Raw genomic sequence first — 25,877 nt, forward strand, 5'->3', positions numbered from 1 at the left:
GTACATATATGAACACAGCCATAAATGTAAGGTTCATGAAAGTGCTTTGTCACTATTGCGGAAAGACCTATATAACATTTATACTTAACTGATTTTATTTTAACTTTCTTAGGATTGAATATTTAAATAAACATTTATTTCAAGTGGCTTTCCATAATTTTCCAAAGTAAATTAAATATAGGTTTTTCATGATCAAACTCTTTCCTCGTGTCTCAAAGTTTTCATTTTGTATTTTGCAGCCTTCACTTAGCTTATGTTCTGTGTTGTTTTTTTCTACGCTGATGGTTTGCTCAGAACTTTGAAGCATTAGAGGTTAGGACAATTTTGAAATGATTTACTGTCAACTTAGAAAGAAATTACTTGCTGTTAATCGCAGCTCTTGATACACTTGGCGATAATATAATTTAACTTTCGTGTTTAAAAGAGTAAAATGTAAATCTAAATAAATGCTGCTTCTACATATTCCATGCCTCTTCTGAACTAGATCAGATTTTGAAGTACAGTTTTGTGAAAAAAAATATTTATTGCTGTACAAAAAAAATACCTTTTTTAAACTAGAATTTATGGTTCCACTAGTAACCGTGTGTTATACTCTCTGTTTGGCGAATCACCATGTTCAGCTTGTCACCTTCACCTTTTGAATATTAGCATTGATTTGAGCGTTTATAAGTTTATTAAAAACTTTTTTTTTTTCTATTTGTTAAATATTTGAACTGAATTTGAAGCTTGCTGTTGTGTACCATGAGGTCACCATATTTTCCCTATTTCCCCTATTTCCTAACTCCTAAACTGTACCACATTTCTTGCTAACACTCTTTCGTTGTATAGTTATTCGATTTCTCTATTCTTACGACCAGTTAGTTTTTTCCCTTTTTTCACCTTTTCTCTCAAAAAAATAATTTTCCCTGCGACCCTCTGCCCCATTCAATATCCAGTACGTACTGTCTGTTTGCCTTCTGTTGTGTAGTCGCTTCCATCCAATTTCCTCCACTGGCTCTGGTGGGCTAGTTACGTGCTCTTTTTTTCATCATTATCTTTTCTCCTCTTTCCCTTCACTCACCTCGTTGCTTGCCCCTGCCCTTGCTCAGTTTCCCTCTCGAGCGCTGCTGGGTGCGAATCCCACACCGCCATTCCATTTTCATTTGGTTAGGAATTATAATACAATCATTACGTTTTCTGCAACGTTTGTTAACAGTAATTCCATATCGATCTGGTGAGGCAGCTGATGCCAATTGATTCATTAACAGGGTTGCTGAAGCATAGAAAACTGTTGAAAATAGGGAAAAGTCCTGGGGAAATTAAAATGGCCAGGAAATATCTGGAATAGTCAAGGAAATCACCAAATATTTCTGTAATTTTTTCTTGTGACAGCAAAATTAAACTGAAAATACAACTTCAGCCAACGTTCAGGTGCATCCGAAACTATCCAATTTACTAATCACAAAATTTAGTTGGTTTTCCATTTTCCTAAAACCCTGGTCTTTTTACTTTAAACACAAAGGGGGTGAACTAATTTCCGGATCCTTACATACAAGTTTGATACATTCTATAGCCTTAGGTGAATCTATAGCAATTGTATACAAACATGTGTATCTATCTAAAATGGTGTTAATTTTGCTAAAATGACACATTTGAAAGCACATACATCTTTTCGCTCCCAAAAAGCAACACCAAGTGAGAGGTGCGATAATTTGTGTCTGGAAGGTCAAGGAAACTTGTCGATTCAGATCTGGAAAAAGCTGTAAACGTCAGGGAATTTTGGGATTTCAAGCTTGTGGCAACCCTGATTAAGCTGGAAATAAAGTTCACACAAAGATTCTGGGGTCATTGGTGGTGACCTCTGACGCGCAGCGCCCTGGCATGACTCGCGTTGTCAAGCACTGAGAAGGGGAGGTCATCACCGATTTGCCCCGGGAACCACGGTATACGTAGGACTTGACTAAAAATGAAAGTGATGTAAGTGAGCGCTTTAGGAAGTAAAATTTTTGTGGCAGATCGGTCAATATATAAATTTTTTATGTTAACGTAATTTCAAGCAGGGGTTGGCGCAGCGGCGAGAGTTCGGGTTCATAATGTGAGGGTCGCAGGTTCGAGTCCCAGTGTGGAAAACTTTTTTTTCTTCTTTACAATTGTTACGATACTTAACGCCACAAATGAACAGAAATAATGTATAATGTATTGTATATATTTGTATTTACACAAAAGGCATCATTAATTTAACAGGCCCATAATCAGGGAAAATTTGGGAATCGCAAATATCTTTCCAAGAATAAATTTTAATTAAACCGTTCACTAGAACTTGGTATATAAAAAAGAATTTAAAAAAAATGAAAAGAAGACAAAGAAAAGAAAGTTTCCGCATTGGGACTCGAACCCGCAACCCTCGCATTAAGTACCCAAACTCTTGCTGCTGCAACATGACATGAAATGATACTAACATAAAAGACTTATGTATCGACCAATCTGTGACAAAAATTATATTTCCTAAATGCTCGTTCATCTGCAGCTCCCACTGTGTCATAAAAGTGACCAAGCCCTACGTATACTGTGAATCCACTTGATGTAGGCTTTTGGACATACGCCATTGCTTAGCACATGTATATCTGCAGAAAAAAACTACAAATATGCAGATATACATGTGCTAAGCAATGGCGTATGTCCAAAAGCCTACATCAAGTCATGCACTCCCATTGCACAAATCTTTCAAAGATAATACTGTGAATCCAGATGAAACCAGTGATAATGAGTAGCCGCCTTCCCCTTGTGAGCTGTTGCCACAGCGGTTCAGAACTTCCATGGTCTTGGAAGCCTCGTTGCTTTGAGCATTGCTGCAGATTTTTGCAGCAACAATTTATATATAAAAAAAGGTTTCTAGCAAAAAATCATTATTACCTGCCTAGCAGGGAGGCTGCAGGTCGCCAGTCATGGAAAAGTAACGAAACTGAAGAAATGTTCACAAAAAATCCCCGGTTCCGGGAGTATCGAAACTTTGATTGCCAGCGGAATTTTTCTAACTTGCATTTAGTAGTTTTCTGACTCCTCGCTTGTTATTAAAGTTGCGCACTACATCCAAATATTCAAAGACTGTCGACTTAGATCATACAGAAATGATCTCTGAACAGGTTCTTTTAACTTATTACGCATGTTCCTGTAAATAGTGTATCAATGTTGTATTTGTTTAGTTTGGCTTGTTATATACAGAAACCCCTCTTAATAAAGTCACACTTGAGAAAGTTGTTGCATTATATGTTTTAAAAATTTAACAATTCACCTATCAATACATACTTTTTAACTTTTTAATAAGTCTACATTTTTAAGTATGTAGGTACCTCAAGAAACCTTTTTACAGGGATTTATTATATGTAAAAAACCCTGTGATACTAAATAGTTGTAAGAACGTTTTCTTAAGGGACCTGAATTTGGTTTGCTAGTGGTTGGAGTAGCTGGGTTCGCGTTCCGACCGGATCCAACCCAGATATTTTGAAAGTGCGGGAAAAACCTGGTGGACCTTGCAGTGTGAGAATGGAGTTTCTTGGGATACTCCTATCCCCCCCCCTTCACAACCGTTTCAACCCGTCAGTGCTCCACCCCTACTCCAAGGACGTGAGGCAAGGCCGGGAAAGTCTTACAACCGTGACGGTCGCAGGAGGGGAACAGTATAACCACACACACACACACACACACACACACTCTCTCTCTCTCTCTCTCTCTCTCTCTCTCTCTCTCTCTCTCTCTATATATATATATATATATATATATATATATATATATATATATATATATATATATATATATATATATATATATATATATATATATATATATATATATATATATATATATATATATATATATATATAAAATCTTTTTATTGGGTTTTTTCTTTAATTTAGTTGTTTGAAATACTTTGTTCTTAAGCTAATTGTTTGATGATTTTATTTTTAAAAAAAATTTTATAAACACATAACTTTACTAATGTTATCAAATACATTAAACATACATATCAAGTATGTATGAAAGACATGCTTACCAAGTAACACATGTGCAAACCAGCATTGAATATATACATAAGACAACTTATAAAAAACAATGTTCTGCCGCTTCTGTGTGGGAGGCATGTCCGGCTAGCTATAATGGGGAGAAAAAAATACATTATTGTAGCCCACTAAGAATCACAATAATTCTTCCAAATTAATTTCTCTGTAACCTTATGTAGCTAAGTTCCTGAAAATTTCTTATCTTGTCTTCACTTATCTTTATCCTGTAAGCGATGGGATCGGACCCCTCCCCCCCCCCCCCCCATCCTCCTGTGCACGTCCTTTAGTAAAGTTTATGTTTGAGATCGAATTGTCAAATCCTATTTATGTATTATAATATTTAAACAGCATTTATCCAGATTATAATAGTGCTTAATTCATCTTTATTGTTATTAATTTTTTTTTTTACTTTTGACGTATAAATAAATTAGCAAAACCATCGTCAAAATTTGAGTTCCTGGTGGTTGGCGTATGAATTTCTACTTTCCAGATTTTCCGGGAGCTACTTTTTTCATCCTGGGGCGTACTAACCCCCTCCGGCCCCTCCAGAACTCCTCCTGTACAGCCACTCTCCAGAATATTACCCCCCTCCCCAGGGCCGGTGCAAGGTAAATTGCCGCCCCAGGCGAAAAACCTTAATCACAACCCCCCCCCCCCCCTGGCAGGACACCCCAAAAAAAAAAATTTCCTTGCATCAAAATACATCACGTAAGCCTAAGATTTTGTCAACAATCAAATGTAAGCAGGCTTGTGTTTTTTTTTTCTTTTTTACTTATTACAAATCATGAACAGGTCACGGTGGACTTTAAATAATTACTTATATCAATATAAAATATTCCAAACTGTAACAGAAATCCATTTTCATCTAGTTCCAGTAATCGTTAAGCATGTTGTATCGGCTGTTGTGTGTCGTGCTACGCCGCCCCCAGCCACTTGGCGCCCTGGGCAGTCGCCTGGTTCGCCCGTGTGGACGCGCCGGCCCTGCCGCTTCCCCTCCTGGAAAACCAATGCCCCAGGGCCCCGCCAAGCGTAGCGTCGTCGCAGATCGCTGCTCCGCCCGTGAGAGCAGAGCAGGTGCTGGTGGAACCGCCTGACGTAGAGGGTGCCCCGCGCGTGTGTGTCCCCAGCATGCAGACGCCTGGCGACGAGGCGCCTGGGGACCTGTGCGACTCCTGGTCCGAGCTGCACACCGTGAGCAGCTTCGACTCCGGAGACCTCGCAGGTGCGGTGTTGCCGTCCGGCCGTCTCGCGCGAGACCTCTCGGCCAGGGGCGCAACAACAGGGGGCGGGGCTCTGAAACCTTGAAGTGGGGGGCAAACGGTAGCAAAGAAAGTGCCGTGTAATCAATTTTTAGATAGTAAAACTGCTTACAAATAGCACCATTTTCCACCTTGAAATACAAATTTTTTCCCGGGAGAGGACCCCGTGACCCCTTCCCGCTTCAAAAGGAGGGGGATCAATGATTCTTTATAAAAAGGTATATTGCCCCCCCCCCCCCCCCCCCCCTTTTGGAAATTTAGTTGTTGCGCCCCTGCTCTCGGGCACAGCTAAACCTCGCCCGTCCGGATCTAACCGGGGCAAGAGCCAGTCCGGACAGTCGGGAATCTGGATAGTCCCGGACGATGTGGGCAGAATTCTCAAATAAGCAGATTTACCGACTGTTAAGATAAAAAAAAAAAGTTTTGTTTTATAAGAGTACCTGGTATACATGCCCTACATTCTTTACAAAACATTAGAAAAATATGTAAATTTCTTATCAAATAATTTGTCCACTTTCTTCTGTTTCAAGCACGTACGGCACTTGAATGAAGCGTGGTGATGCAAATGCTTTATCAGTGCTAGCTCAGCATGCGCGGTGTGGGGCTGACGCCTCAAGTACGCCATGATGTTTGTCACGTTGTGCGCTTTCTTAAACTCAGCAAAAGGCATCTACCGTCTGTGTAGGAACTGTACATTGAATCAAACTGGAAAGTTGATATTTCGCGTACATAGTTTATTCTTGCTAACGTAGCTAAAAAAAAATTTTATGTGAACATTGAACAAAATATTTTCTAATCTGATCTGGTTTATTCAGAGAGATCTGGATAAACGAGGTTTTACTGTGTATCATCGGAGCATCAGAATAATTAATTAGGATCAAGCAGTTGATCTCGGCTCCTGTATGACGTAATTTTTGGGCAAGCGATCGAGCTTAAGCGGTTCTCATCTTGCAACACTTTCTCGATTGAAGGGTGTCACATCAAAAGGTTTTAAGTACTTATTTACAACTTACACAGTGGCATTTATGATTTGCTCGAAAACTTTATGTTTTTAAGAAATTACAATCAAAAAAATTGTTTATTAATGATTGATTGATCTATAATTATTGATATCCTGAGCAGTTATTTACAAGTGAGCTATAATTTTGTTTATTCATGTTTATTTAGAAAATTGTCATCTCTCTTTCTCCCTCTATACCCCCCCCCCTTTCTCTCTCTCTTTTTCCCTCTCTCCCTCTCTCCTTCCCACTCTCCCTCTCTCTCCCTCCCACTCTCCCTCTCTCCCCCTGCCTCTCTTCCTCCTTCTCTCTCCCTCTCTCTCTCACTCTCCCTCTCTCTCTCCCTCCCACTCTCCCTCTCTCTCTCTCCCTCTCTCTCACCTCTGCCATTTTACCACTTATGATATATACTTACGAGTCGAGGTTTGTACTGAGCTGTACGCGCTGGTATATTGTTATCAACAAGGTATCAACGTCCTGCCCTCGCCGAGTGATGGTCGTGTGGACTGTGCAGCGGGCAGCACGCGCCCCGCGGGGGGGTCCGGGGAGCCGGAGGTGCTGGTGCGCGACCTCCAGCCGCTGTCGGGAGTCAGCCTGCTGGTCGAGTGCCTGATCGAGCAGCTGTGCCGCCTCCTGGAGAGGGACCCCGTCGTGCGGAAGAAGCTGTACCACGGTGCGCAGGCGTTCCCCCTCTCGATTCCTGTCCTGTCTCGGTGCACTTCGTCTGCGGCCAGACTCTAGTTATCTTCCTGACCAAGCATCGTCTTAATATCTCAAAAACTAACGTATTCAGGGCCGGTGCAAGGTGAATTGGCGCCCTAGACGAAAAAACTTAATGCCCTCCCGCACCGGACACCCCAAAAAAAATTTTTCTTGCCTCAAAATACATCACGTAAGCCTTAGATTTTGTCAACAATCAATTGCAGTAGGCTTGGGTTTTTTTTGTTACTTTTTTACTTATTACAAATCATAAACAGGTCACCGTGGGCTTTAAATAATTACTTATATCAATATAAACATTCCAAACTGTTATAAAAATCCATTTTCATGTAGTATCAATAATGGTTAAACATATTATACCAGCTGTTATGTGTCGTGCTGCGCCGCCCCCAGCTACTTGGCGCCCTGGGCGGTCGCCTGGTTCGCCCGTATGGACGCGCCGGCCCTGAACGTATTTACAGGCATAACTCAGGGTAACTTTCGGTCTCTGGATACAAAACTGTACCAGTAATCTTCCTGACCAAGCATTATCTTAATATCTCAAAAACTAACGTGTTTTAATCATAAATTCATGTATGATTTTTTACTAACATCAGCTACATGAAAGGGATTCAAAAAACTTAATGTTTATTAATTTGAAGACTTCTCCTTAGTTTAATCATAGTTGATAATGTAACATTTCAAAGTTCAATCAAAAAAATGGATTCTTTATCTTTATCATACCGGCAGTGTTAGTTACATTTTTTTTTACCAAAATGACCATACCTATAAAAACTATTTTGGTTAACGCAGGTGGTTTTTACAGTTGGTGGACGCATACAATGTAACCTTGTGAATGAAATCTTTTTAATACTAAACTCTCATTCAAACAAAGTATTTCCACAATCGCTAGAAATTACTTAGGATTTTCAACGCTGACAAATTTGTTTGGTAAAAAAATATGGTTATTAAGCTATACAAAATTTTTTTTTTGTTCCATTAAAAAGATTGCAACAATTTATACTAGTTTTTTCTTTATCTTGCAACTGTTATTAGTAACTTAGTTTCACACTACGATGGTACATTTTCCCAACACACAATTTCTTGATAATTTATTTTTATTTAGCTGCTTAATTAAACATTCTTATTAAAAATTATTTTATTGTAGAAGTGCAATATATATCAGTTAAAATCATTTAAGTGCCATATTTGTTGATTACTAAGCTATAGTTACGTATAAATGATATCTTAAAAAAATTAAAGCAATAACACCGAATTTGCGTGTTTTTAGAAACAAATTAGTTTAAAAATAATACCTTATAATCTCATACCTATTAGTAACTTATTTTGAGTTTTCTTTAAATATTATAAGAAGTACACGTATGATCAAACTAATTCTGTAAATGAAGTAGCTTGGCTTCTGGGTTGTAGCCGCGTCCTTGGTGAATAATTCACCCACGTTTCGGGTCGACATTTATAATTGCCATCATCAGGGAGCAGTTACCTACTGTAGGTACTGCGTCCTTGGCGAATGTTTCACCGACGTTTCGGTCGATATTGCAGTCGCCATCATCAGGGAGCAGTTACCTACTGTAGGTACTGCGTCCTTGGCGAATGATTCTCAGATGTTTCGGTCGACATTGCAGTCGCCATCATCAGGGATCAGTTACCTACTGTAGGTACTGCGTCCTTGGCGAATGTTTCACCGACGTTTCGGTCGATATTGCAGTCGCCATCATCAGGGAGCAGTTACCTACTGTAGGTACTGCGTCCTTGGAGAATGATTCTCAGATGTTTCGGTCGACATTGCAGTCGCCATCATCAGGGATCAGTTACCTACTGTAGGTACTGCGTCCTTGGCGAATGTTTCACCGACGTTTCGGTCGATATTGCAGTCGCCATCATCAGGGAGCAGTTACCTACTGTAGGTACTGCGTCCTTGGCGAATGTTTCACCGACGTTTCGGTCGATATTGCAGTCGCCATCATCAGGGAGCAGTTACCTACTGTAGGTACTGCGTCCTTGGAGAATGATTCTCAGATGTTTCGGTCGACATTGCAGTCGCCATCATCAGGGATCAGTTACCTACTGTAGGTACTGCGTCCTTGGCGAATGTTTCACCGACGTTTCGGTCGATATTGCAGTCGCCATCATCAGGGAGCAGTTACCTACTGTAGGTACTGCGTCCTTGGCGAATGTTTCACCGACGTTTCGGTCGATATTGCAGTCGCCATCATCAGGGAGCAGTTACCTACTGTAGGTACTGCGTCCTTGGCGAATGTTTCACCGACGTTTCGGTCGATATTGCAGTCGCCATCATCAGGGAGCAGTTACCTACTAGGGTAGGTAACTGCTCCCTGATGATGGCGACTGCAATGTCGACCAGAAACGTCGGTGAGTTATTTGCCGAGAACGTGGACGGCTACAACCCAGAAGCCGAGCTACTTCAGACAACGGCCGTGAAGGCCTGCGAACCCCTTCGTGTTCCCTCGAGGTGATGTGTGTGCGGCTGACGCGTGTGTACAGTCATCTGCACGAAGCTGCGCAGCATGAAGCTGCTGGACGAGACGTACGGGGTGGAGGAGTTTGAGTTCATGCGCACGCACTACCAGCGCGCGCTGTACCAGCTGCTGGGCGCGTCGCGCGCCGTGGCCGTGCCGGCCGCCCCCGCGCTGCACGTGCCGAGGTCTCTGCCCCCCGCTCGCCTGCGACCCCAGGGCGGGAGGACATTGCCCTGCGTTGTTTCAGACACAGCCGTTGGTGCCGTAGTCACCCGAAAATATTGCAACTGAGAATATAACCAGGGGCGTAGCCAGGAGGGGGTTTTAGGGCTTCAAACCCCCCCCCCCCCCCTCCTCCTTAGCACCATATCTTTAATTAATTTCTTATTCATCACTCAAACAAATTTCATATTCAAATTAATAAAATGTTTACCATTACAATATTTAAATTTAAGTACCGAAAACTGCTAAAATAGCACTATTTTACACCTTAAAATCCAAATTTTCCCGGGGGAGGACCCCATGACCCCCGCGCTTTAATACTGGGGGGGGGGGGGGGGGGGGGGGATGCTTCTTAACACCCCCCGTACACAAATTCTGGCTACGCCACTGATATAACGCGAACCAAAACTTTTTTGTTATGGGTTTGTGAAAAATACTTTATGGAGTGAAGATTACAGTTCAAACACACAGAAATAAAAAAAAAAATTATTTAAAATCAGTAAATTTTCTGGTGATTTTTTTTTTTTGTCGGTAGAGTGATTCACATGTCATTTTTTTAAAATACAAATGGTAATTAGGGAGAAATATTGAGTGTAAGGGCTGTAGTTCAAGAGCTGTCGGTCAGAAAGCGAAGAATGCTGCTGAAATGTGGTGGTTGTGTGGGTGGGGTGACGAGGGGGCAGTGGCGGATACAGGGGAGGGAGGGGGTACCAGGGACAAGTTGCCCCCCCCCCCCCTGAAAAACCAGTTGTCTTCTAGATTAATATTGCCGACAAAAATTATTTTTCTAAAACCAATAAAATATTTTAATATAATTAATGAATTCCTTGTAGAATCATAAAATCTGATGGTTGGATGTTATGTGTAGTGTGAGTGGATTAAATACAAATTTAGTTATTTTAAGACATTTTTTTTCTCTGGCTATTCTGAAATCCTAGAGTGCCCCCTCCGAGGTGAACCTCTGGATCCGCCACTGCGAGAGGAGGGGTTTCAGCCGAGGCTTGTAGCCGCAACGAAGAGAAGCAGAGGGAACCCAGTGACAACCTCCATTTCCACTCTCTCCCCTCCGCGCCATGGCTTTCTGAAGTGTTATCCTGTTTCACCTGTCTCGCTGAACCACACACCCCCCCCCCCCCCCTCCCCACCACCTTCATCCATCAACGCCCTGACGTTCAGTAAACAAGAGCGGACTAAAGTGGCACAAGTGACGCAGTTACGATCCATCCAGAGCGGGTAGTTTTCAAACTCTGAGTGTTCTCATCGCTATTAATTTACATTCTTCCAGCGGCAAGACACGAGTTTGTGATTATAATGCGACCCCCCAATTTTTGGTTTCAGCAATTTTGGTAAAAAAAAAAAATCATTGCATTATTTTCGGGTTGGTACGATAGCCAAGCTCATCTCGCATTTTGCAGGTGAGCTCTCTTGATGGTAGTATCAGTTACTTGATCCGGACTCAATACTTAATACTGTTTTGCAGGGTTGGAAAAAACCTGGGTTTTATTGAAAGAATTTTTGGATTTTTTTTACGTGTTGACAAGTTGTTTTTTACACATACATATCATGCTTTGTGGTTGCACCATAATTTTTATTAGCAAAATATGTAATTTGAGAATAATTTTTAACATGATAATTTGAGAGTTTTTAACTGAACTTCAAATACAAATATGGTTTTTTGATAATTTTTATTGTCAATTATTTGTTCATCAAGGACCTTAAAAGAATATACTCACACAATGTCCTACTTTGAAGTCAATACTGTAACTACATATACCTATAAATATGATCAAACAATGATAACTGGTTGGAGTTTATCTTATATTTCCTTTTGTTTGTGAGGTTTAAAAATAAAGTTTCTGTAGTTATCAACTCTCACCTTCACCTGTTGTAGTTTATGTTTAGACTCCAGTCAGTAGCTAGAGCCTGTTGCTGTCGGATCATTTAGTACTAGTTGGTGCCATATTTTTTGTTATGTTTTGGTGTACGCTGCTAGGTTCAGGTTGAAATAAAACACTGCTTGTAACGAATTCGGGAAGGAAAAGTGCAACAGAATGGTCTGAAGTGCTGAAAATTGACGGCAGTAGTACAGTTAAGTGTAAGCATTGTCTGGGTGAAATTTCTGGAAAGGTAGAAAGAATTCGTGTTCATCTTTCTAAATGTGTAAAGAGAAGTTCTAATTCTTGAGCAGCCCTTGAGAAAAAAAAAAGTGTGTGGATGATGTAGATTAGGTTCTGCTTCAAATCAATACTTTTATTTTGAAATTAACAAAAAACCCACTTCAATAAAACCCACCCGGGTTTTTTCAAGTGGGTTTTATCGATAAAAAAGCCCCAACCAAAACTCGCGGGCTGGGCCCACTGCTGCCAACCCTGCTGTTTTGAGTTCGATAACTTGATACTTTTCATATCTAGTAAAAAAATACTTAATTGTCCGTCATACATTCTAATTTTAATAAACAATTTTGTTTGTCCCTGCAAAAAAATTCATTAAATATGTAATTTGTTTGAATATGATATGTAATTAGGTGCAGATTACACAAAGTTAAAAAAGTTTTAATGAGAAAACCAAGCATCCAAACTCTCTCAGGATAAAGTCAGCTTCACTATTTGTTGCCAATGCTCAACAGTAGTTCACTCGCAAACAGTGCAGCCTATTCTTAAAACCTAAATACGTTTCTTTTATTGATCTGCTTCACTTATGAGTAGGTAACATTATCCTTTTGTATACGTTTGAGGATCTAAAGTGGTATGCAGCTTAGAATAGAGTTAAAATGGTTTTTTTTTTTATTTTACCCTGGCAGAAAAAAAAAATAATGTTTCCTTTTGCCACCAAATATTTGTGCTCTCAGAATTTTTGTCTGGAATGCAGGTAACATTTATGACAAAGAGATATTATGTACATTTTGAAATTAAATACTAGGGATGGTACAATCAAATCATCAAATCCTTAGTATTCGAAGTAATCAATATTTGAGGAAAAATGTTTGAAGAAAAATATTAAAAGAAATTTAAAAATTCAACACTGATAAATTCTGAAGTTTAAAAGGTCAATTTTTTTCCCTTCATACCTATCCTGTTATCGCCTTAGGACCTTTTTATACAAATAAAATTACAATATGTATTGATTCTGGAAAATTAGTGTGTGAAACAACCGTTCAAAGGGTAGAATGTTTTAAAACCATTGTCAATATTTTTAATTTATTGTACATTATTTTAATTTGGACCTTTGACAACTTGGTTCGGATTCGAGGGGTGTATTCGAGGTTCTCTCTGGGATTCGAATCCGAGAAAATTTGGGATTCAACCCATTACTATCAAACGTTAAAAATTTTATTTATGTATTTATAAATTGTGACATGCACACCAACACTATGAGAAGAGATTACAGGGGTGTGCACGGTACAAAAAACAAACACAATACACAAGAGACACCACAGACAAAGGACACAAAACAAAAAAATTAATAAATTGAAAAATACAGAAAATTAGTGAATTTAGAATAATAGTAAATTTAGAATGCCAACAAACAAAGATACACAGTTAATAGAATTGACTGCAAGTGCTACTAAGATAATTTACCAGTTGGTTAAGCTTGTCACTATAAGGTCTGATCTATTATAATTGCTTATTAATCTAAAAAATAATATCATTTTTTTCTCTTGATGTTACAGAAAGTAGACGTAAGTTGACTATGAAAAATAAACATTTTGTGCCTTCAAAGACTTGACTTATTTAAATGGAATTTAACGAGATGTCGACGGATTGTTTTCCGCACCGGCCTCGCACAAGCACACTCCTGGTCCGCTCTGACGCGTGGGCGGTCGCGGTGCGTTGCAGCCCGGTGCTCAACCTGCTGTCGCTGGCCAACCAGAACCGCCTGAACTGGTCGCGCTACCACACGGACTACGAGCAGCTGGCGTTCATCAACAAGGGCGGCTTCGGCGAGGTGTACCGGGTCCGCAACAAGCTGGACGGGGAGGAGTACGCCGTCAAGAAGATACGTCTGCGGTGAGTCGGGTGGACTTCCTCCCCCCCCCCCCCCCCCCCCCCCCCCCCCCCCCCCCCGTCGGGGCCCGGTCGGCGACAGGTGCGACGCTCGCCCCTTAACGGAAAGACGACCAATCATAGGTAGGGACACCTGTATTACGCGAATACGTTTCGTGTCAAGGTTTTTCACAAAATACTGTAGCTCTTCTCCTGTGGTTATTGGCTGAGGTCGGTGAGAGGTGTCGTCCCGCTCTTGACGGGGCCAATGAGAATGTGGTCACCGTACTGCTGCACCCTCACAATTTGCCATGACTCTTAGAAAAAGCTACGTGTTTTGTGAAATACCTTGACATGAAATGAAATCGCGAAATACAGGTGTCCCTAATTATAGGCGTGCCCAGGGGGGGTGTTTTGGGGGTTTAAACACCCCCCATCCTCCCCACAAAATAAAGGCCAGAATATTATAAACGCTCATGTCATTCGAAACTCATTTTCTGAAGTGTTTCACACCCGAGCGACGAGAGAGAACGTCACCAAGCAGCCCAATTGGTAAGTTAACGTAAACAAATGTGAATTGCAGGGGTTGGTTCATGAATTGTCCACTGCAGCATCCACATCGACCCGGAGAATGTGGTTACTGAATTGCCAAAAAAAAAAAAAAAATAGAAGAATTCTTCCCCCGCCCCCGAAAAAAAATCCTGGGTACGGCTATGCGACCAATTGTACCTTTTCTTAATATTTCTTCAAACTGATTCACATCACTGATACAACAATAGCGCAACAGGCATGAACCGAAATGAAGGTAACGCAAAATCTAAGAATCACATTGTAGTTGTGAAGGTAAAGCTTCACTGTGACACAAAGAAATAAACAACTGAAACCGATTAAAAGAACAAAATTTTTCATAGCTGTTGCATGCTATTGACCAGTTTGAGGGACGGTGATGTTTACAAGTTTTTGAGGATCAATAAGTAGAGACCTGTAAAATTCGCGATTTCAAATCCCTAAAGGATAGACTCTATGATCCTCTATACACTCGTGCAAATTACATCTCGTCACCTGAGAATTGGAGTGTTCTATGTCCATTGAAGTCGGAACTGAGATATAAGCACTTGAAAGTTCAAACAACTATGAATATCATGACATAGAACAAAATAATATTGGTCTTAAATTAAGAACAAACATTTTTATGTGCGTAGACGTGTGTGGATATAGTACAAATGAATACTAATATTAATTTCGTGTCCATAGCATAAAAAACCTAAAAATTGGACATGGAACACTCCAATACTCAGGCGGCGATCTGCTGATTGGTTACCGACTGGTAACACCTGTTGACTGGAATGATCGTGATTCGCTAATTCTTCTGTTAAAGAATTTTCATTGGCCCAGAGTCCTTCAGATAAACTGTGGCCCAATCACTGAAGCAAAATAATGTCAATAGTTTTTGGACTCTATCCTATCGTGAAATGAATCCGCGAATTTTACAGGTCTCTATCAATAAGTAAATGCAGTGCATTCCTTTAATCCACCAGTAAAGTCACTGACATTAGTATATTGTAAATTTTACGTGTGCATTGTACATTTGAAATATTTGCTAGTCCAACAAACATGTGCCTTGCCTGAAATTTAATTCCAGTTTCCTTCAGTCTATAAATAGTGTTAAATTATTATTTTTTTTTTTTTTAAGTTTTATTTTCCAGGAGATTTAATCTTACATGTAAAAACTGACAATTTTTTTATTTTTAAACAGACCAATTTTGAATCAATTTCATTCACCAGTTGTTAATGTAACTTGCAGTGGCTTAAAATTATTTATTTCATTTCACTTCATGTTCATGCCTCAATGATAAAAACTATTTCATAGCTCAGAGATGAATGACCTCTGTTAAATCGTGTCGTTCATGCTTTTCCAATGATATCATTCAGGCCCTGTACTCCTGTTAGTGAGATGTTAACTCACGAGTGTCAAACATGTCCACAAGTGTGGAATGTGGGTGGCAAGGACCTCGAGACGGGGTACACGTGAAGCTGTGGTGCCCTGTCGCAGGTACCGCGACGTGAAGTCGTTCCTGCAGAAGCTGCAGGAGGTGCGCACGCTGGCCCGGCTCGAGCACCCCAACATCGTGGCCTACAAGGCGGCCTGGCTGGAGCCCCTGGACTGCTCCCCGCTGGCCGAGTGCTCGCCCCACGGCCGCGCCCTCGACACCGCCGGGTACGCCCCTCGCGTTGTCCCTCCCGCCCCTACCGCCCATCCCTCTTGCCCTTCCGGCCTCTCCCGCCCCTTCCACCCATCCTTATCCATCCCGCCCATCCCATCCTTCCCGCCCCTACCGCCCCTCCCAAGCCTCCCATCCCTCCCATCCCTCCCGCCCCTCCCAGCCCTTCCGCCCCTCCCACCCCTCCCGGGGTCCAACTAGTGAGGACAGCGGCGTAGCTCCATAAGGTTACAAGAGGGCTTTATGTGGAACGGTAACTTTAGACCTTGTAGCTGTCCATTTCCTCCCACGTCTATCCCAACACGCCTCGTACACACAAGCGGCAGGAATTGTTTTCAAGAAGCCTACATTTAATGCCGGTTTGCACATGTCTTTCATACAAAACTTGATGTGTGTGTTTTTTCATACCTTAAAATAACATTAATTTATATGTATCAAGGACCTGTATTAACGAAAGCATCAAACAATTGACTTAGGGAAAAATTATCATAACCAATTTTTAAAAAAGGGGGTTGTCTGTAAAGTCGGTTTACGGACGATAATTTTACGTGATAACGTCATAAAACGTTTGATGAAAAATTGCGTACTTTTTTAATTTTCAAATATTATTTACAGTTTTTGCAAATTTAATTTAAATAATTTGTTTAAATATAATCACGAACAATTAGTTAAAAAGCCCGCCTTAACCTGTTTGATATTATGGAAGATTTTCTCGCACGGTGGTTGGCCGCTTCTTGCACGCTCGGCTCAGGCGGAACGTGACAATGTTTTTGTGTGTGCAGCCGGCGTTCATAGATTTATAAGACGTGTTCACGTCAAAAAAAAATTTTTAAATGTTCTCTTTGTGTAAATATTGACTTTCTAAATTTCTGCTGTTCCCTGAGATTTTAGTGTGACAGTTTGGGCCAAGCATTTACCTTCAGTCAAAAAGGTATCAGTATTTGGTCAGTTGGAGCACATTCAGACCAGGTTCAAGTACATTGTTGGCCTAGTTCAAAGGCGTAGCCAGGGGGGGGGGGGAGGTTTTAGGGGTTCAAACACCCCCACCCCCCTTAGCCACAAAACCTTTAATTATTTTCTTATTCATCACTCAAACAAATTTCATATTAAAAAATTAATAAAATTTTTTTTACCATTACAATATTTAAATTTTAATTACCCCGAAAACTGCTAAAATAGCACTATTTTACACCTTAAAATGCAAATTTTCCCGGGGGAGAACCCCCGGACCCCCCGCTTTAATACGGAGGGGGGGGGGCATGCTTCTTAACACCCCCCATACACAAATCCTGGCTATGCCACTGGCCTAGTCACTGATAGCAGTGAGTGTCGGGAGGCGATGTGAGAAGGTGGGTCGTCGCGCGCAGGAGCAGTCTCGAGCGACAGGAGTCGGAGGCGGCCAGCGAGGACGACTCGTGCGGGGTGGAGTTCCAGGACAGCGGCGGGGAGACCTCCTCGAGCAGGGAGCTGCATGTGGTGCGAGCCGAGAGCCTCTGGGAGCGACGGGAGGTCGTGTCCGTGTCGCACGTGAGTCGCTGTCCGGCCTCGTGCCGGCGACACACAACCTGCTGACCCTAGCAGTGGGGGTCCGCTTACCATCACAAAACTCATAGCTCGCAGCTGAAAGAACGTTAATTAACAGCGATGAGAACCGCTTAGTTGTTAATAAAAAAAAATACATGCTCTGTGTGTAAGTTGCGTTAATTACGCAAGTTTAGTCCAGAAGGCAACACTTTGGAATGCTCGAGAGTTTGAAGGGGGGGGGAGCGCTAATGTAAATGGTCTCATAGTACCTGCCGCTTCCTTTATCATCTTCCGTCTTGTGGCTGTCAGCAAAGGTAGCCATTTCCACTTCTTCTTTCACCCTCCCAGGCAATCGCCGCCATTCTTTTGCTCTCTGAACGACACTTTTTAACCGCAGCCCTGAAAGTCAAATTTCTTTTTCTATTAGCCGCCAGCCGTTTCACAAGCTTACCGAAGGTGCCACCAGAAAAACTTGTGTGTAAATACCAAAAAAAATTCACTAATAGGGCTATTTATTTGAATTGTCGTTTTCAATCCGTCTATTTTTTTTCCCAAACTTACAATAATAAATTTTGGGGTTGCATTATACTCTGGAGTGTTTCGTCACAAAACGTAACTGGACTGTAAAATCAGTACCAAAAACACGATTAACAATGATTCACACTGATTGGCAGCAAGTGTGCTCTATTGCACAACGTACTGCCATGATGGTCGAAGATCAACTTTTGTTTTGTCAAGGGGAACCATCAGGGCTGCCAACCTTGGCTCTTGGCAGGCCAACTTTATCGCTGGACGCTACTCTGTATCTGTAGCAGCGCGGGAAGTTTAAGAAAACCAATGTCTGTAACACTAAAATTTAAAATAATGTATTAAAGAATAATGTGAGTTATATCTAGATACCTGAAAAAATATTACTCCTAAAATTAAAACACAGTTCTTTCAGCCTCTAAAAGATGACAGCTCAGAATTATTAAATATATAAATGGCCTTCTGCAAATTAAGTCTGTTGCTGCAAGGTGGTAACTTAAATAACTAAAAATGGTGTAATGTTTGTGAGTCCCTGAAACACGTGTACAATTAGGGAATAAAAGAAAAAGGTTTGTAATGTAACTCTGTTGCACTCTCTTGCGGTAGTTTGTGGTATTTGTGTTGTGCTATTGAAACACACCAGCACGTCGCTGGCGGGAGGTTCAAATGCCATGAGGTAGGAGTGGGGTAAGGGATGGTGGCATATCGGTCTCTGTGGGGGCGAAGCCCCAGACGATGTCAAATATTCAAAACGAGGTGCTCTATGGTTGTATACCATATCTACACCATGGGCGTCGCAAGGATATATTTTTTGGGGGGGGACTTCAATTTATTTAGTTGTTGAGGAATATCCATCCCCTGGGGTTTGAAGGTGCAAACAGGTGGTTTTAAGGCATTTTTCTTTCCTAAATATTCTAATTATTATAGTTGGTTGCAATATATAATTTATTTTTTATAAAAAATATTTTCAGAGAACAAATTTGTAAAAAACACAGTTAACATATCTGAATTCGGTATCGGGACCTGATTTTGATTTTACACCAAGATCGAATTTAAAAGTGCTCACGTTACCACGATTGGACTAAATGCACCATGCGCAACACATGGGTTATATCACAGAAATCACTAAACTAAATATATTATTGTAGGGGACGAAATTGAAGACTTATTATTGGGGGGGGGGGGGGACGTGTCCCCCCCCCCCCCCCCCCCCCGGTTGCGACGCCCATGTCTACACAGTTGTAACCCAGTATTAAACAGCAACTCGGTCGTGACATGTGGAGAACTCAGTCGGTGCCGGGTTACGAAATGTGCCGAACCCAAGAACTCCGGTCTGGAGAGAGCCGTCCGTGTTCGGCGACGTTCGCAACAGCGCGCGCCCCTCGTTGCAGGAGGCGTGGGCGGTGCTGTACATCCAGATGCAGCTGTGCGACGACACGCTGCAGCAGTGGCTGGCGCGGCGCAACGCGGCGGAAGGGACCGGCCGCGCCGACGCGGGCCGCGCCCTGGCCGTGTTCCGGCAGGTCGTGTCCGGGGTGCAGTACATCCACGCCAAGGGCATCGTGCACCACGACATCAAGGTGCGTGCGATCGTCCGTGCGTTCCTTCGTGGCGCCGTGCTACGATGTTGCGAGGAATGCGTGCATGTGTCTGGGCCATTCGTTTTTACATCGTTCCTATTTTCGAGGGCTGTTTCTTAAAATTTTTAATTACTACCTCCCGGGCTTCTGTTGTTCTCCCACACAGATTTTCACCGAGTGTAATATTGTGGGTGTAAAACGTGCAGTTGTTTGTAATTATCATCACCTACGCAACTTTTTAAACCCACTACATTACACGGGGTGCAAATGTGAGGTAGGTATCAACTTATAGTCTATAAAAATGTGATGGCAAAAAAATGTTTAAAAAATCATGGCTAGGTGAGACAGAGTTTTTATTTTATTATTTCCATTTTCCTTGATTTTGCACTAGCAGAGAAATTAACATCACGTGGCAGTGTCTAAAAGTGCTTTCATTTTTAACCCTCTGAAGTAATATAGCTAGCAAGGTTCGCCATCTTGAATTCCCTGTCCCAATCCTTTGTCGATTCTCGTCCCTCCAGTTCCTCCATTTTTCTTGAAACCAAAACACTTAATTCAAGGTTTTGGAGAGGGAGACTTTACAGGGAATTGGGATAGGAGTTTAATGATGGCATGCCGGATTATAAATTGGAAATGAAAGGGTTAAAAAACTTGATAACTCGACTGTTTGTCACATTTTTAACTAGTTTCATAATTGGGAAACATGGCTGACATTGCCAGTAGTCGGTGGGTTTCCTCACGGTATTACCGTTTCCCCACACCCTATCTGCACCTATCTCAGTGGCCCTAAAAGACATTGATGGTGACCAGATGTTAAGCCCTATGTACAGAGCCAAGATAGTATTGTGGATAGCGATAGAACAGAAATAATTGCTAAATTAAAGTCTTTAGACCTCATAATACCGAAGTGCAAGGCAAAACACAAAATGCAGTAAAATTGACCATTTTTTACCTTATTATGTGTGCTAAAATGTAGGCTACACTTCATTGCATTTTTGCACACTCATTGTCTTACCGCGAATTGTTGAAGCAGTTGATAACTTTGTGTCTGATTTGTACTTATTATTTCATGTGTTTTTATTTTGAGTGATGATAAAAATGAAGACCACTATTTTTAATGGCAAAATTTGCTTTCTGTAAAACACCATAAAATCTTGGCTCTCCGTTAGTGATGGAGTCTAATCCCAATTTCCTTGAATCTCGAATATGAATCCCAAAGAGCAACTTCGAATATACCCCTGGAATCCGAATCTGGGTTTCAAGGGTCCAGAATAAATTGATGTATAAGAAATGGTTAATTTTAAATGTGGTTTTGAAACATTTCCAGAATTAATACATATTTTTATTTTACTTGCGAAAATACACGTTAAAAGTACGATATCTTGGTGAGTGGTAACAGGATAGGTTACGAAGAAAAATATTCAGCTTGTGAACTTCTGAGGTTATCAGTATATTGAATTTTTAAATATATTTTATTTCCTCTTCATATTTTTCTTTGAATGTTTTCACGTGATGTCTTGTAAATCGATGAACGCCGGCTGCACGCACGAAGAAACTGTCATGTTCCGCCTGAGCCGAGCGTGCAAGAACCGGCCAGCCACCGTGCGAGAAAAATCTTCCGTAATATCAAACAGGTTAAGGCGGGCTTTTTTTTAACCAATTGTTCGTGATTATATTTAAACAAATTATTTAAATTAAATTTGCAAAAACTGTAAATCATATTTTGAAAATTAAAACGTATGCAATTTTTCATCAATGTTTTCTTATGACGTTATCACGAAAAATTATCGTCCGTAAACCGACTTTACGGACAACCCCCTTTTCTAATTTATTTTATTTCCTCTTAATATTTTTCTTTGAGTGTTTTTCCCTAGAATATTGAATCCTGTGCACACAGAGTACTTGATGGTACCTGAGTGTTTGATCGGCCAGGCCCGGTGTGTGCCCCGCAGCCCAGCAACGTGTTCGTGAACGCGGACCTGACCCGGGCGCAGGTGGGGGACTTCGGGCTGGCCTGCTGCTTCCAGCACTCGCCGGGACGCGTCACGCTGGTGGGGCCAGACGGCTCCGGCCCGCGCGGGCACACCAGGGAGCTGGGCACCGTGCCCTACGCCGCGCCGGAGCAGCTGCGCGGCACTTGCCACCCCAAGGTCGGCCGCTGTCCGCCTCGCTTCCCCTTCTGGCCGTGCGGGCTCCCGTTCCGTCCCGATCACGAGGTTACTCCTGCTGACTGCCAGATACAGGGAGTTCTCCCGCTACCCTCTCCCTTATTCCCCTTTCTTTTCACTATCAGCAACCCCTGCCCCACCCCTCAACAGCACACAACATACGACAGTCAGACCTCAGTAATACAAACGTAAAGGGACCATACTTTAATATGATTTTTAAATAAAATTAAAAAAAGTTAGATGTTGCACACAGTTTTATACTGCTCCACATGGAAGAATAAATATCAGTATTACATGAAGTTGAAACTTCACTTTGTTTTCTTTTACTTGGAAGTCATTTTGAATATGTCAGACGGGACTATTAAAATAAACTGCTTGTACTTTTTTTTTTTTTTTTTTGAAAAACTGTACCAATGATGTAACGTAAAAACGAGTTACTACTAATAACAGCTGCAAGATGAAAAAAAATGAGGAACATAAAATTTTTTCCAGTCTACTTGGTACATACATTTGTGTAGAAAAGAAACTGTTTATGTGGAATACATAAAATATTTTATTTTTGTGATTTGTGCTAAGAATTAATTAAAAAATGCAGTTTAATTTCATGATAGTAGTTGCATTTTGGTGATTTACGGTGTATTACCTTATCTTACATTTGTGCGTTACACAGTAGCGTAGCCAGGATTTGTGTATGGGGGGTGTTAGGAAGCATGCCCCCCCCCCCCCACCCTCGTATTAAAGCGCGAAAATGGGGGGGGGGGGGGGTCCGGGAAAATTGGGATTTTAAGGTGTAAAATAGTAGTGCTATTTTAGCAGTTTTCTGTTCTTAATTATAAATATTGTAATGGTAAAAATTTTATTAATTTTAATATGAAATTTGTTTGAGTGATGACTGATGAATAAGAAGTTAATTAAAGATTTGGTGCTAATGGCTTGGAGGGGGGGGGGGTTTAAACCCCTAAAACATCCCCCTTGCTACGCCCCTGGTGTTACATGTTGTACTGAAATACTTCTAGTCTATCGCAGTTCACCCTAGACAGGCGTAACGCCCGCGATATGTGCCGTGCTCGGAGGAGAGAGGGAGTGCGTGCGTGTGTGTGTGTCGGCAGAGCGACGTGTACAGCCTGGGCATCGTGTTGTTCGAGCTGCTGCAGCCGTGCGCGACGGCGATGGAGCGCACCAAGCTCATCTCCGCGCTCAAGACGGAGCGCGCGCTCCCAGCGGAGCTGCAGCCCCGACTGGTGCGTTCCCCTCCCGGCCGCTCAAGGGTCACATCACTCGTCTGCATTCAGGCGACAGCAGGGTCCGCCCCGCGAGCTGCGATAGTGCTGTGGAGTTACGGTTCCGTGTTGTCTCGCCCCTTCCATTGTGGCCAAGCGAGATCTAACCTTCTCGCCGTAAGGGTCGCGTCACACACGTCTCCAGCGGAATACAAGTGAAGTCCTTGTCCCAGCACAGCGTCAGAAACACAGCATAGGTGGCCCAAGAATACTTTATTTTTATTACTCCTGCTTCCCTTCTCGTCTCCTTCCCCAAGAGAGAACGGATGGCACGCCACTCAAATTTTTTTTGTCATATCTTCCTATAAAAAAAATGGTATAGGTATATTAAAAAACTAAAAAAAACATGCTTTATCCGGATAAACTAAAAAGTAAAATAATCTTTAAATTTAAGTAAATTGTTCAACAGTGAGAGAACTGACTAGAAATCTGTATAAAAAAAAATATTTTATTTTTAATACATAAGCTTAAAATAAGAATCAAGTAATAAAAAAAAACATTTCATTTTAATGATAAAAGTGCGGTGCATGGTATTAGTTGTCTTAAATATTCTACAAATGATGTCATTTCGTTTGGACAGCGTCATCATGAAAAAATGAATGATGAGAACACCGTACTGTTTTTTTTATTAAAATTATTTTATTTATTACTTATTTAAACTTACTTATTAAAAAAAGTTGTTATACAGAGTTGCAGTTAATTCTGTCTCTGTTGAACCAATAACTTTAAAAGATTATTATATTAATATAATTTTTTTAGAGTTCAAATTAAATTTTTTTTATATGTAAAAATTCCTCGATATGCACTACAAAATCAATTTTGAAACTCCAAATCAAATAGAGAATCAATATTTGAAAATTTTGTGCTTCCACCCCCGCCTACACCATCTCCAGGTCAAAGTCATGATTATATATATTGTATTGTCATTGGGATTACATGTATGTAATTGCAAAGTTTCAAATCAATATGACAGTTAGTAGTAGTAATAGTTTAAAATTGACTTGCAAATTTTGGTTTTATAGTAACAGGTGAAACTAATAAAAGCGTATTAAAAAATAACACAGGCTAGTTATTTACACATAGGTATATTCAACCACACAGTGCAATTTTTTTTTTTACCCAGAATTAAAAATTTTAATTAGGATCGCAGTACATGTTATCAAAGAAAAAAAAATTCACATAAAATGTGCAAACTACTTATATGTGGGTAAATCCTCCACCCACCCATTTCAGCATTGCTATTTTTTTCCAACTTGTATAAAAATAGAAAAAAAAAAAATATTTTAAAAATAAAATTAAGTTTAAATTCACACATTCTTGTCCGTGCCTGCTATTTGTTAATTAATGTCTACAATTTCGTATGACTTCTTGGGGACTTTGGTATTGTAGACACACCGATTACTACTGTCTGCACATTGTACTAGGAGCGCCTGCTTGCATGACTGAGGTGCGAGAGCACATTGTACGCGTACAAGGAGCGCGTGACTGAGGTGCGAGAGCACATTGTACGCGTACAAGGAGCGCGTGACTGAGGTGCGAGAGCACATTGTACGCGTACAAGGAGCGCGTGACTGAGGTGCGAGAGCACATTGTACGCGTACAAGGAGCGCGTGACTGAGGTGCGAGAGCACATTGTACGCGTACAAGGAGCGCGTGACTGAGGTGCGAGAGCACATTGTACGCGTACAAGGAGCGCGTGACTGTGGTGCGAGAGCACATTGTACGCGTACAAGGAGCGCGTGACTGAGGTGCGAGAGCACATTGTACGCGTACAAGGAGCGCGTGACTGAGGTGCGAGAGCACATTGTACGCGTACAAGGAGCGCGTGACTGAGGTGCGAGAGCACATTGTACGCGTACAAGGAGCGCGTGACTGTGGTGCGAGAGCACATTGTACGCGTACAAGGAGCGCGTGACTGAGGTGCGAGAGCACATTGTACGCGTACAAGGAGCGCGTGACTGTGGTGCGAGAGCACATTGTACGCGTACAAGGAGCGCGTGACTGAGGTGCGAGAGCACATTGTACGCGTACAAGGAGCGCGTGACTGAGGTGCGAGAGCACATTGTACGCGTACAAGGAGCGCGTGACTGAGGTGCGAGAGCACATTGTACGCGTACAAGGAGCGCGTGACTGAGGTGCGAGAGCACATTGTACGCGTACAAGGAGCGCGTGACTGAGGTGCGAGAGCACATTGTACGCGTACAAGGAGCGCGTGACAGGTGCGAGAGCACGTCGTACAAGGAGCGAATGCTTGCGTGACTGTGGTGTGAGAGCGCGTGCTTGCGTGAGCAGGCGGAGCTGATCCTGGCGCTGACGGCCCCGGACGTGGACGCGAGGCCGACGGCCGCCCAGCTGCTGGACCGGCTGTGCCGCGCCGCCGCCGAGACGGGCGCGGCGGAGGACGACTGCGACAAGGACGCGCTGATCGACAGGCTGCGCCACGTCGTCCGCGAGAAGGACCAGGAGATCGAGCGCCTGGCGGCCAGGGTCCAGCAGCTCGAGCGGCAGATCGCGCAGAGCAAAGTGAACGGACTCGTCCCGAGCTAGTCCCCGGGAAACATTTCGTCGGACGTGCGACGGCCAGAACGATGTGAATTTTTTTACAGTGATGCATCCGGACTGATACAGATTTACAGACTTAGCTGGTTACACAACTAAAGACACTAGTCATCAGCATTTTAGTGTGATGAGTCGGCCGAGGTATGAATAATGAAAATGTTACTAAATTATTATTTATTTTCAAGACAATAAGTACAAAATGTGACAAATTGACAAAGCAGCTTGTATGTGTCCATTACAACAAGTATTTTTTTTTAATCCCAGTCTTCATTTGTTTCTTAAAGTCTGAATATCTTCATCTGTGAACTTTTCTTAGA

The 25,877-nt window shown here is 41.9% G+C and overlaps 1 protein-coding gene across 4 annotated transcripts; it reads left to right on the forward strand.

Moving 5' to 3' along the window:
• The first annotated feature begins 227 nt into the window (after window positions 1–227).
• Window positions 228–25,818, forward strand: LOC134540868 (eukaryotic translation initiation factor 2-alpha kinase 1-like). 4 transcript variants are annotated; one of them, XM_063383885.1, is made up of 11 exons: window positions 228–312; window positions 5,165–5,259; window positions 6,761–6,967; window positions 9,520–9,679; window positions 13,553–13,723; window positions 15,753–15,917; window positions 17,289–17,448; window positions 19,365–19,553; window positions 21,506–21,703; window positions 22,831–22,962; window positions 25,294–25,818. In XM_063383885.1, the coding sequence occupies exons 2-11, from the start codon at window positions 5,166–5,168 to the stop codon at window positions 25,546–25,548; spliced, it is 1,731 nt and encodes a 576-aa protein (XP_063239955.1). In that variant the 5' UTR covers window positions 228–312; window position 5,165; the 3' UTR covers window positions 25,549–25,818. The 4 variants fall into 4 exon arrangements, with proteins under 4 accessions (XP_063239955.1, XP_063239956.1, XP_063239957.1 ...); XM_063383886.1 differs by having other exon boundaries at window positions 17,295–17,448; XM_063383887.1 differs by having other exon boundaries at window positions 6,809–6,967.
• The last annotated feature ends 59 nt before the right edge of the window (window positions 25,819–25,877 follow it).

This window comes from Bacillus rossius, chromosome 17 (assembly GCF_032445375.1).
Source record: "Bacillus rossius redtenbacheri isolate Brsri chromosome 17, Brsri_v3, whole genome shotgun sequence".
Taxonomy (NCBI): domain Eukaryota; kingdom Metazoa; phylum Arthropoda; class Insecta; order Phasmatodea; family Bacillidae; genus Bacillus; species Bacillus rossius.